The 12,884-nt window shown below is 39.1% G+C and overlaps 1 protein-coding gene across 1 annotated transcript in view; it reads left to right on the top strand.

Annotated features, from left to right (window-relative positions):
- Positions 1-5,666: 5,666 nt before the first annotated feature.
- LOC121955710 (estrogen-related receptor gamma-like) overlaps positions 5,667-12,884 on the top strand; it is a 29,582-nt gene continuing 22,364 nt past the window's right edge. Inside the window, exons 1-2 of the mRNA XM_042503769.1 lie at positions 5,667-5,677; positions 7,560-7,635. Of these exons, the coding sequence (XP_042359703.1) occupies positions 5,668-5,677; positions 7,560-7,635 (86 nt within the window). The 5' untranslated portion in view covers position 5,667. The remainder of the gene's footprint in view (positions 5,678-7,559; positions 7,636-12,884) is intronic.

Genomic DNA, 12,884 nt, shown 5'->3' with positions numbered 1-12,884 from the left:
ACTGGACCTTTTGGTGTCAGGTGCTGTGTCTCTGCAGCGAGACAACGGTGTTTGCACACAGTGTCAATAGTCTTTCTCTCTGTCTCAGTAATTGATGGATGACTGTGAGTCAGGCATAAACTAAGCAGATTACACTCACTAGATCTGAGGGCTGATGCTAATGTGTGTGTGTGTATGTGTGTGTGTGTGTGTGTGTGTGTGTCGGTCTGTGGGGTGGGGGTTGGAGTCGCAGAGTGACTGTCCAGTTTTGGAAGTCAATCTGACAGCTGTCCCCGGAGGCAGAGATTTGGTGGCTGTGAGTTTAGGGATGAGGAAAAAAGGGTGAACACACACTCACACACGTGCAAAGGGTGTCTGCTTCACTTTTTGCTTTTCTTTCTTCTGAGAAAACGGGATGCATCTGGTGAGCGGGGGTCAATAGCTGGCAGCTGGGCGCTCTGTTACAGGCAGCGTCCCTCCGGAGCTGCTATTGAGCTCCTGTCTTGGGTTCAGCCTCGGCGGTGTAAAAATATTTTTGATGTTTAACTGCAGCCGTGCGTGTTCAATTTCATTGAGCTTGTTTCCATTTCTTGTTTCTTCTGGGTTTTGCTTTGGTTCATGTTGTTGTCCTCTCTGGCCAGTTTGTCATTTGTCTCTTGCGGTTTAGTCCCTTTTGTAAAGATGTTGTTTATACGCCCCTCAGGTTTTTATTTCATCTGCAGTGTACAAGCTGCCTTCTTGTCCCTTTTTATTCTTTAGCTAAGTATATTTTTGACATCCAGACATTTCAGTTTGTTTTATACACTCTAAAATGCCTCTGCAGCCTGACTGATAGATCCTGATCCTGACAGCCTGGTTGATTAAATGTAGATATTGATATTTGAATGTTTAAAGAAAAGGATATATCAGCTGGAAAACGTAAATTACCAATTTAAACAATTATTTTTGACACCTCAATTATGTATGCATTAAAAATAAACTTGTCAGTGCCCTTTAGTTGAAACTATGCAACAGAGACACTTTTTTAAAATGATCTACACGAATACATAACTTTAGGAATTCTGTCCTGCAATATCTTGTAGGCCTACTTGGCCAAAAAATAAGGTAACATTGGCTGGTAGTATTGCCATGGATTATTTGCGTAATGCCCTTGCTCGCCTTTATATAACATCTAACAAAATTTATTGTGCAATCCGAATTAGATACTTAAGAACATTTATATAACAGCAATAACACATTTCCATGGGGATTTTCTTGCCTCTGGAGCCAGCCTCTAGTGGCCATTAAAGGAACTGCAGTTTTTGGCACTTTGCATTGGCTTAATTTTTCAGCCCCAAAGACTGTCGCTTGGTTAGCTTGCTAACATTAATTACCACCTATTTTATACAGTCTATGATTAGCAATAAACACAAAGTACAGCTGCGGCTGATGGGAATCAAGGTTATGATAGTTTACTAAAATTTAACTGAAAACTAAATCTAAGTCTGAAGAAACATTTTAGTTGACTGAAATTTAAAAAAAAAAAAAACACTAGGTGAAAACGTAAATAACAGAAACAATATTTTAAACTTACGAAACTAACTAAATAAAATTAAAATATAGTGGAAATGTGTAGTTTTTTTAAAAATTTGTCAACACAACGAGCATGAGGAGGCATTGGTATGTTTATTGAGATTGCGATGTCTTTGTCTGGACCAAAGTGTATTTGTAATATCATGCTTTTTCTGAATTTCAAAAATCTTGCCCCTGACAAATACCCCCCCAAAAAACAACTAACAACTAACTAACCACAACTAACCAACACTGAAATTTATACAAATTGAATAAAAACATAATAACCCAAGCTAGGTAATTTTCTTGTACTTTTCACTAATTTCTTGCTAATTTTGGGATCTTTTTTTTTCCCGCCCCTTCTATGTTTTCAAAAGAAATCAAGCCAATTTGCTTAGGTTTCACCGGGTTAAAAAACTGACACAATGATGGCTCTTTAAGAAAAGTTAGCGGATAACCAAAGTTATGACGTGTCATCCTGGACCAAAGTGTTGCAGCAACCGATCTCCGAAGCCACGCTGCTAGCATGGCTAAAAATTGAACAGGTAATATGACATCATAATCATTATTTGCAGCCGTAATCTGAATTTATTCTGAACCTCTTAATTTCAGTGAGAACAACTCCTGTCCAGTCTGTAACTTTTTTATTTACATTACCTCGAACGACATCAGCCTCTGACACAGAGCCACTGCAAAGTGAAACAAAAAGCTTTTGTACGGTGGAACACAATAATGTGAAAATTATCAGAAAAACAAACTGCTAAGCTGCGTTCGGATTTTGAAGTGGTTCACTCGACGCCACTCCGGCTTGACTCAAGTGTGCCTTACTATTGTTTTGGTATGTCTCGAGATCACTCAGCCGGTGCCAAGGAAAATAACCATTGATAAAATTATTAATCTCAAGTTTTGATTTCAGTGTGAATATGTGAAAAACCCCTCAACTTTCTTTGAGCAAATAAAGAATCCATTGATGGCAGCTGCCAAACTAAAAGCCACCGAGCGATAAGAGCCACTCCGCTTTAACGTCAACATTCGGTTTCCTAAATGGTTTATAAAAGATAATTTCTCAGTGCAGATAATGTTTTATGTGATACATTAACTTTAGGAGATTTGATACGATAGCAGCACTCAGTGTCTGGCTTTTTGTGCTTTATGGCTGAGATAAAATTATCTACCATTACAAATCACACTCTTTATCTTTTATGGGTTTTTATACGTGCTCTCTCCTTTGTGTTTGCATTTGCTTGCGTTTGTGTGTTTGTTTACACGTGTTACATGTCTTTGAATGCGGCTGCTATATTTCTGTTTGGCGAGCTGTTTCATGTGGTGCGTAATAAGATAAGGCCCACTCCATGCAGTCTGCAGTCTGGCCCTTTATCTGAGCAGCAGATTAGCGCAGGTGATTTCATTCCTGTGGAGGTTGGTTCAGCAAAGGTTAGCTCAGAGCATGAATGCAACGTTGTGTTGAGGAGACGGGAAAAGACAGGACAAGACTGAAGTGAAAAGAGCAGAAATTCTGAGGTTCATGTGCAGGGACGTAGCACCAAAAATTCTGTGTCCTATGCATAAGCATCTCTGTGGGCCGCTCGCTAGCTATAGAGTCCCTCTGGCAACTAAAAATGTATTTAAGAAGTCCTTCATTCAAAGTGCCATCAGTATCCTCGACTCAACAAAATAACTGATGAGTTTTTAAACCACGGACAGACAGTGACCTGAACCTGTTGTGTCCATAATGACCTGTTTATGTGCGCTCTTTTTACTAACTGATTGTTTGCAGTTTATTGTGCTGTCGTCTGTGTTAGGAGGGCCGAAGACAAATTTCCACCCTGGTGGACAATAAAGATATATTGTATTCTATTCTATTCTGTCACTTGATCCATGTCTCTCTCTAATGCATCTTTAAAAAAAAATCATTTTGTCAAGTCATTTTGCTTTCTTTCTTTTCTTTTTTGGAACCCTGTTTTTACCGCCTTGGGGAAAGACGTGACGGCGTATGATGGTGCTCCATTGCTAACACTTGCTAACATCTGGCTTTTTAATGCAATCAGAAAGGTTACAATTGGCGTTCATTTCCAAGACAGATGACTCTACAGTGGGCACGGGTGTTATTCATCTCTGGCTCCGATCAGCATTGATTGAATGCACTAATTTTAGCTTCTTTACTGGCGAGATGCAATGACAAACCTCCACTAATTACTGTCCATCTCCGTCTAAGCAGTGCTAATTGTTTTCAGAGACCTTAATCCATGCTGCTTTCTGCTGTTTACCTTTTTGCTGGCCTGTCTGTGATGTCGAACATGACACACCAAAATGCTAATTTTGGTGGAAAAGAGGTATTACTGTGTTTAGAGACAAATCCTAGTGCAGGGTTGTACTAAACTGTTTTGCACTTTCAAGGGGTGAGACAGGTCTCAGAGAGCTTCCACATTTTTTTCAATACAAAGTTTAGTCTTTCAAACAATGTATTCAGCCAGTTTAAGCCAGTTATTGCACAAATTATTTATAAAAAACAATTGCAAACAAAATCAGACTTTTGATTCCAGGCCTCCCATTGGGCGACGCCCCTGCATACATGTACCAAACCCCCTTTGAAATCTGTATCATTTGGGGATTTTATGGCCGGTTGGTTTCGATCACCATGTTTAACCCCTTGAAACCTGATCCAATTGGCTTGATTTCTTTCAAAAACATGAAGAGGACGACGAGCAGCTTAAAAAGAAATGGCCCTAAAATTAGCAAGAAATTAGTAAACAGTGTCATGTAAATTGCCTTAAAATAACAAAGAAGGAAAAGAAAAAAAAAGAGCTAGATTTTTTTCCGGAACTTATTTAATTATATAATTACGAGAATAATAAATATAGTTTTCCGGACAATTTTCGAGTTTTTTTTTCAATAAATCTAATAATCCCCCCAGATAATTCTCAGATTCTTTTCTTGACACCTTTAACATTTTTTTTTTTGCAGTTTGTGGGACATTTCTTATTAATTTGGTCATTATGTTTTTTCTCGTGTTTTTGAAAGAAATCAAAACAATTCTTTCAGGATTTCCAGCAACTATTTCTTTGTTTAGTGATGAAGTGAATTCACAAAATTAGACTCTCTGTTAGAAGTTATTATTTTTTATTCCTTTGAAGGCTCAGGTGGGACTGTGAAATATGTTCCTGTGCTTGCACACTGATGGAAAATATTGTGTCGTATATTAATTCAGAAACAACTGGAACAATGTGGAAAGAAAATATTTTATGCACTCTACTCTATTCTGCAATATTACTATGATTTATTCAATGCTCCATGGCAGGCTTCCACAGTGAGGGTTGTTTTGGGACCTCGGGGGTGAATCATCACGATTTGAATTTGACCCATGACTTCTAAACAAGCAGTGTATCTGAGTGTGTCTCTCCACACAGTCAAACACACTGTAAGGCTTGTTTTCTGTGTATGTTTTCTGCATTAATAGGGATCTGTGTTTCTGGCAGATCACCTGTGCATCTGTCTTTTAAGTGGTTTAGTACGTAGTGTCAACAGCTTACATAAGACCCGTTTAACCCTGTGCTACTTTACTCTCACTGGAGATAAAGACAGTAATACTTGACAGTATTCATTAGTAGACTGATTAGCTGAATTATTGTTTTGTTAATATTATTTGGTGGACTATTATCTTTTGTTTACTGACTTCTCTTCAAATAAAGTTATGTTAAATTGCAGAATGCATTTTAATGGACAGTTGACTCCAGAATCATGGACGAGAGGCTCGTGCTGGTGACGGTGCAAGATGTAAACAGTGATGTCATCCTCCTCGGCTGAGCTGTAGCGTTTGCCAGCTCAGTGGCGCTAGGTGAGCTAGCAGTAGATGCACACTTCCTCCTCATGGTGACACGGGTGACGGGTGTAGTTTTAACACACTTCCTGCATGAAACTGCTCACAGCAAGTTCTGTTGATTAACTTGAGTAACTGGGTCATAATTTCTACATAGAGACATTGCTTTTGAGTTTTTCAAATGTATTTTTTTTGGGTACTTTTAGCACCACAAGCCGAGTGCCATCTAATTCCATTATATTGCAGACAAGGAAGACATCTCTACGGCAGACATCTGCAACACTCTGCAACTCACACCAAAACAATCTAGACCGATTAATATGACTACAGGTAAGAGAAATTATATGTATTGTTGATTTTGGGGATTAATGTCCCTTTAAATCAGCACTTTATATGATCAAAATATAACACATTGTGCATGTAAAGACAGTGCTACCAGACATACAAAGTGCTACACAAACAACATCAGGGGAGGAAAATACTAACTTGGACACAGAAACATGCAAATGCAACTTTAAACATTTTATAACTACATTTAGTTTCCCATATGGTGTTTTTTCTGTAAATCACACTATGACTTTTTGCACCGGTTAACCTTTTTCTCTCCATGCCAAGCACTGCTTACTGTGCCTCTCATTTCGAGTGCACGTGTGTGTTGTCAACGAAAGGCGAAAAGCATCACATTAGGCACATAGCCATAGCTGATAGGATCAGATAAAAGTGCTGTAGCAGTAAGTCAGTTAGGGCTTGATTACTAACTGTGCATGTGTCTTTCTAGCTGTCCATATGTTTATTTCAATCAGTGTGGGAAGGTGCTTGGTTTTGTTGATTTCTAGAAATGTGCAATATCAACTTTTATGTTGGAAACTGGGCAGATTTGATAAAGTTAAAAAAATATTTAGTATATATTTTCTTCATTTACCAAATGTGGTAAAAATGACATAATCAAGTGGAAAATAATAAAAATGACAAATTCCAAGGCAAAAGCCTTTGATGGCGGTGGAATAAAAAGCTGCAGTTTGAGTTGATTTCAATGGTGAATTTTTTTCACTAATGAGTATAAATGTCACACTTGTGTTTACACAGCGTATTTTAGACTTATTGTAGGAGATGAGCTGGAAATTCTAAGATAAAACAAAAATTCACAGTCTTGCCAAAAGTTATGCAATATGCATGAACACAGCCAAAATTATAAAAAAAAAAAAAACCCTAAAGGTTGAAAAGTGTGCAAAATGCACCAAACAGTCCCTAAGTGTTAATCAGAATCAGAATCAGTATCAGAAATACTTTTTTGATCCCTGGAAGGAAATTGTGGTTCGTTACAGTCACTCTGATGCCAGAATAGAGAATTATAGCAAGTAGAAATATGTAGCAGAACAAGTATAAAAAAATATAAATGTAAGAAATACAATAATAGACAAAGAAATAAATTGTGCCTTATGCTGCAATACAATGTATAAAACTAGTGTGTAAGTTCACAATATAAAATTAAATATGTGTGCAATACAATAGTGAACAGCAGATATAAACAAGTAAGAATAACTAAGAATATACAGTATATGTAACATTTGAACTACATCCAGTATTCAAGAGTTGGAAGAATATTGCACATTTGAATAAGGGCACAGAGAATTGCTGTGGTTGAAATAATTTACCAAATATTGCAGTTGAGACACCTTAAATAATTCTCAGTGTGAGAATTTTTCTTCCACATTCCCACGTAAATTTCTTTCTAATAATTAAAACCTAAAACGTCCTCTGTTGTCATCTCCACCTGCCCCAGTGAGAGCCTGCCTCCCATTGGCTCAGAGGACAGCCAATCAGCTGCCAGCTCAGCGCTCAGGGGGGTAGGCCATTCAAATGTGTGTGTGAGTATTCATGAGGGCCAGCTCCGCTTGGAGACCCTTGTCACACACAGCCGGCTAGTCACAACAGTCAGGACTTCAAAGGAGCCAGTGTCCAGGGGGGTGCTGTCGGTGAGAAGTGTGAGTGACAGGAAGACAGACGCGGGGACAATGAGACGAGTTGAGAGTGTGATCCGACACTGGAGAAGGCAGTAGATGGGGACAAAGTTTTGAGGCAGAGGAAAGAGAAAGTGACAAGCAAGTGCAGGGAGAGATAGAGTTTATAAAATCTGCAGAGGAGAGGAAAGATAAAGAGCAGGAGAGCAGGGAGACAGAGACAGACGTCCAGTTTTTTTTCTTCTCCTCAGAGCATGGTGGTACAGTGCACATGGATTTAGTCGACCTCTACCTCCCGGAGTGTTTCACCTACCACTCTGACGCAGAGTAAGTACTCCCACCCTGCACAGTCACTGCAACGCGCACGAGCTGTACCTGTGAAGTGTCGCGCAGGTGTAGCAGCAAAGTGAGCTGGAATTGCACGAGATAAGATTTCAGATGTCTGATTTGTGTGTTTATGACTCAGAAGTGTCTGCTGGTGCTGCACGAGAATTATGCATTGTAATGCTTTTGAGCTTTTGGAGTAGATCTGAATATTGCAGAGTCAGTTTCATTCATAACACACCTGTGCGCTTAAAGTGATCTGTATCAGAGTGAAGTAACTGGGGTCCATCAAACTCAACCCAGGTGGTTAACCTTTAAAAAAAAACAGATAACCAGCAACTTGACAAGACATGGACCAAAACAGACAGACAAACAGACAGACAAACAGTTACAAGAAAATCACTTGGAAAAAAAAACATCTGAAAAAAGTACCAAAAAAAAAGCAAAAAATGGAAATAGTGATTCAATTTTTTAATTATTTTATATATTTTATTATATAAATTAGTCGATTAGGAAAATGATTTAAAAATAGGGAAAATGTGTCACATTGTATTTATAAGTTTTATTATCATATACAAAACTATTTTACAGAATTATTATTTTAAAGTATTTTTTCAGGAAATTTCTTTGTTTTTTGTTGATTTTTACTTTGTTTCGTGTTTTTGTTGGTAATTTTTGGGAAATGTTCTTTTCCTTTGTTTTTCTTTGCCAATTTTTGGGTCATTTTTTCTTACATTGCTCATTGCCTTCTTCTCATCTTTTCCGAAGAAATCAAAACAATTTGCTCAGGTGTCTGGTTTTGTTTGAGGCAGAGAAAAGTTTGGGGTTCCTTCACTGTTGGGGTGCTCATGTGTGAAAGTTTTAGGTTGGACAGTGGTTGCTGTTCTCCTGTCCCATTTATTGTTAAATGTTTAAGTTGGGAATGCCTTTTATTTGACAAAATTAAAGACATTTTTATCATAAACTGATGCATTAAAAAATCACCAGATTGCAAGAAAAGGCTGAAAGTTTCCTAGAGGAGAACCTCATCCCCCAAAATAAAACCAAAACCAATGCCCTTGTTTTGCATGTTTGCTTAAAAATGTACCTAACTGTTAATCAACAGTCAAAGTAGTTTCTGAATAGTTTTCTGTTAACTTATTAATAAATTATTTAACTAGTCATTTCAACTGTATTGAGAAATAGGATGTACATAGGTGTTAAAATCCATTTTTTTTTTTTTTGTAATTTGGGAAAGTTCTTTGGAAATTTCCTATGTTTTGTGGTGGTTTGTTTGCATTGCTTACAGTTGTGATTGTTCAGCCTGTTTGTTTGTAGATAGTGAAGGAGAGTGGACCAGTTTGAGGACAGCCTGGGTCATCCAAGGCTGGTGGTGAAAATCTTCACGGCGTGCACAAAGCAGCCGAAATCTTGTGAAAAGATGCACGAAGCAGCTGTTTGATTACCCCGGGACAGCTTTTTGATTGCCTTTCTTTTCTGTAATCATAAAAGAAATCATGTTCATTAGCATCACTGCGGCGCTTTCATCAGCTGTGGCTTAATCACTGAGCTCTGAGAAAACATCTCAGCGAGCTTTTTTATGGGTTGCTTCTGTATTTTTCAACCTGGATGCTATTTTCTAATGTTTTTGTGTCTAAGTGACTAATGGGAACAACATTTTCTGAAATTGGTCCAGTATTGAGCGAGAGTGCTGCTGCCGGCAGTTGTAAAACAGGCTGCAATGTAACCACTTGGGGCATTTCTGCATTTATGGAACAGCTGTGGTGTGGAATCGAAAACATGCAGAACGAATTTAAAAATGTTTCTAAATACAACATTTTGAGGAGATATGAGCTGGTAGACTAGAGGGGAACTGGCACTGTAACGAAAACGGGGCAAGATTGGTAGATCGCTCCTTTTAGTATGACTTACTTTTTTTGGTTTGATGTGTGTTTCTTTGTTTTGGTATGTGTGTGTTTATTCAGACGGATCTGTTGTTGTCAATTGTTTGATTTGATCGAGGTGTGTATGGTGAATACTTATGCAGAAAGTGGTAATGGTCATCCATAAACAGGTGCTCATTGGATCCAAGGACAAAAATGTCCAAAAAAAGAGGGCGAGGTTTGACTTATTATTTCTTTTGTCAATAAGTCGAAACCAAAAAATACCAAGGCACACTGTTTTGCAAAAGTTAAAAAGCCTTTAACAAATGAGCTTTTTAACTTTTACACAACAGTGTGCCTCGGTATTTTTTAAATTAATTAATAAATAAAAAAATAAATAAAAACTGTGCTTATTTCAAACAATGCCAAATGTGTTTTTTCCTCAAAACTCACAGCAACATATTGCATAGCCTTGGACAGAACTGACTAAATTTGAATAAATTTCACATATTCAAGTAAATTCTTAACAGCCAATCAATCAATTATTAATTAATTGTTATCATTCATTGTATGGATCCTTTTAATAACACTATGAAAAACAATCTGAGCCTCTCAGTGGAAAAAACAAGCACTTTTCGTGAACGTGAATTGACTGTGCGACCATACCCTGAGTGGTTACATTGCAGCCTGTTTTGTGGCTTAATTGCTTAATACTGGACCAATTTCAAAAACTGTTGTTCCCATTAGTCACTTAGTAACAACAAAAATATGATCCAGGTTGAAAAATACCAAAGATACCCTTTTAGGATTGGAAGTAATATTACCAAGCAGAGAAAGATGACAATTGGTGGACCAAAAAGACAGCAGAGGACGAGCAGATATGTAGACGCACAGGTCGGCTGATTACTGTTGACAGAAGCAACCAGATAATGGGAGAAAAGGCTGCAGATGATCCCCTGTATGGCACGCGATCCATGTTTCCAGAGCCTGCGGGTGCAAAGCTGCAGCCACAGGCACCTCATCTCCCTGCTAACAGCTTCGTCCAAACCCTGACTAAGGCTCTTACGGCTGGCTTGGGGTGCCGCTGATCCCTGCTCATCTCCTTATTAGTAAAAAAAAAACACAACTGAGACCCCAATGACCTACTTAGCTGCTCCTCGGGGTTGGCGTTAGGGCTGAAAGGTTAGCAGTATTTGTGATGTTTGATGATATTTGGGAGAATCTGTGTCGCGTCGCCTTTTATTTTCACTGCAGATTTGCCTCTATTTTTTTCTTGTTTTATTTCTCTTGGTCACTTTCCTCTTGTTTTTCCTTCCCTCCTTATTTTCTTCTCGCCCTCCTTCATCCGTTGGGTCATTGTCTGCATTATGACTCCACTCATTTGAAAGTGAGTGTTGCCTTCTTTCTTTTCTTTCAACACCCCCGGGTTAATGAGCCACGGGACTGCCCCTTTCTTTCTGTCCCTTCCCGGCTTTTTCACACTTCCCTCTATCTGTCTGCCCTCTCTTGTAATTTCCTTTCCGCCGCTCCTCTTCTTCTCTTCTTCCGTCTCCCTGTCGTTTCACGCTGAATTTTTTTGCCCTTTGTTGCCGAGGTGCAATTAGAGTTGTTTTGGATACTGGGACACAAAGGATAAGGTAGATAACTCTGAATACCCACTGACAAACACACACACACACACACACACACACACACACACACACACACACTCCCTGATTTATCTCCGCTGTAGGAGCCGCACCAACCGTCGTTTGATGGGCTTTTATGTAGAGTTGTAGATTAGTAATCTGTCAGAGTGAATATTACATCACATCTGATCACCCCACTCTAATGCCATTTCATTATGAAAGCAAAACACCAGCACCCCTTCGTCGTCGTCCTCCTCCTCCTCCTCCTCTTCTTCACCCACCCTGTGATGCATTATAATGGGAGAGCACAAAGTATATCTCACTCTGTACCTGTCAGAGACTTGACACGGCAATATGGACGCCTGTGATGGATAGCCAATAAGTAACCAGTGAGTCACCTTAAAAGCAAACTGAAATCTCTTCAATGTACTGTTTTTATAGTCTTCAAAGTGGATTGGAGGGTGAGAGATGGCAACAGGAGCGAGGGGGAGTTTAGAGTCTTGTTGATTGGTTGCTTAAAGGAATACTTTAACCCCCAAATGACCATTTATATATCAATTAACCACTACAATTACTTTTTCTAGCATTCCTGAACAGTGAACAAAGAATCCAAAAATGCAGGAAATTCTTGACGAATTGAAGTAAATGGGGTCCATGTTTAACAGCAGCAAAACTACATAAAACATGTGTTCGCAATTCTCGCACAGCTCGTGCAGTATAATTCAAGTCTCATTTATCCAGCAGTAGGCTCAGCTCTTCTCAAACAGACAGCTGTGTATGACTGAAACTAAAAGTGAAACTTATCTGTGCTCTCTTCAAAGCCAGTCTCCCTCCCCCCAAAAAATGTGATTTCATCTCGCTGGACACAGACATTGCTGCTCTACTGCTGCCTTGATTGTTTTTTTTTGTTTTTTTTTAAACTTGTTATCTATTTTTTTTCTACTAGGTCATGATTTCTGGAAAGAGACGTTGTTGTTGAGTTTTTTAAATTTAGTTTTTGGTGGCACTCAACTTTGGGTGCTCAGCACCACAATGATACTGATACTGATAAACAGTACTACAGGTTAGAGGGGAAATATTTTGATTGTTGGGTGAACTGTCCCTTTAAGACGCAGATGCTACATTGCTACAGTTGCTTGGTTTCCTTTTAGAAACGTCTACATTTGGCTCTTTTTGGTAAATTCACTCGTTGTCAGTCTGTCTTTTACTGTGCGTCCGTGCGTCTGTCTCTTTGTGGGTTTTGTAGAGGGGTCAGTAGCGCGTGCCCATGGTTTACTCTGGAGGTGGTTAAGAGCAGCCTGTCCCTTTGCCTACCAAATGACTTGTGGCCGAGCAAACGCTGATTTACATGGCAGGAAACAGACCGAGTTGGACATCCACCTCACCAGGCCGAGATTAGAGTTGCAGAGATGTACAGCTGTGTGTGTGTGTGTGTGTGTGTGTTTCTCTGCATGTGGAAGTGTGCGACATGAGTGAGACAGCAGGGGTCTTTTTAAAGTTGGCCTGGCGACAAACAGTTGCATGCCTGTATGTGTCGGAGTGTTTATGAAGACACTTGCTTTAAAATGTGTCTGTAAGTGTGTGTGTGTGTGTGTGTAGGAAGCTTGAGCATGTTCCTGATCACATGAATCTTAAGTGTGTGTAGAGAAGTAGAGAAGCCTGTCTGTGGTTTTTATTTTTACATCCACACATGAATGCCTGACGCCACGATGTGAGTAAGTGTGTGTGTGTGTGTGTGTGTTTTCAGTGTGTGTGTGTGTGT

The sequence above is a fragment of the Plectropomus leopardus genome, chromosome 16 (assembly GCF_008729295.1).
Source record: "Plectropomus leopardus isolate mb chromosome 16, YSFRI_Pleo_2.0, whole genome shotgun sequence".
Lineage (NCBI taxonomy): Eukaryota > Metazoa > Chordata > Actinopteri > Perciformes > Serranidae > Plectropomus > Plectropomus leopardus.
This window is presented reverse-complemented; position numbering and strand designations above follow the sequence as displayed.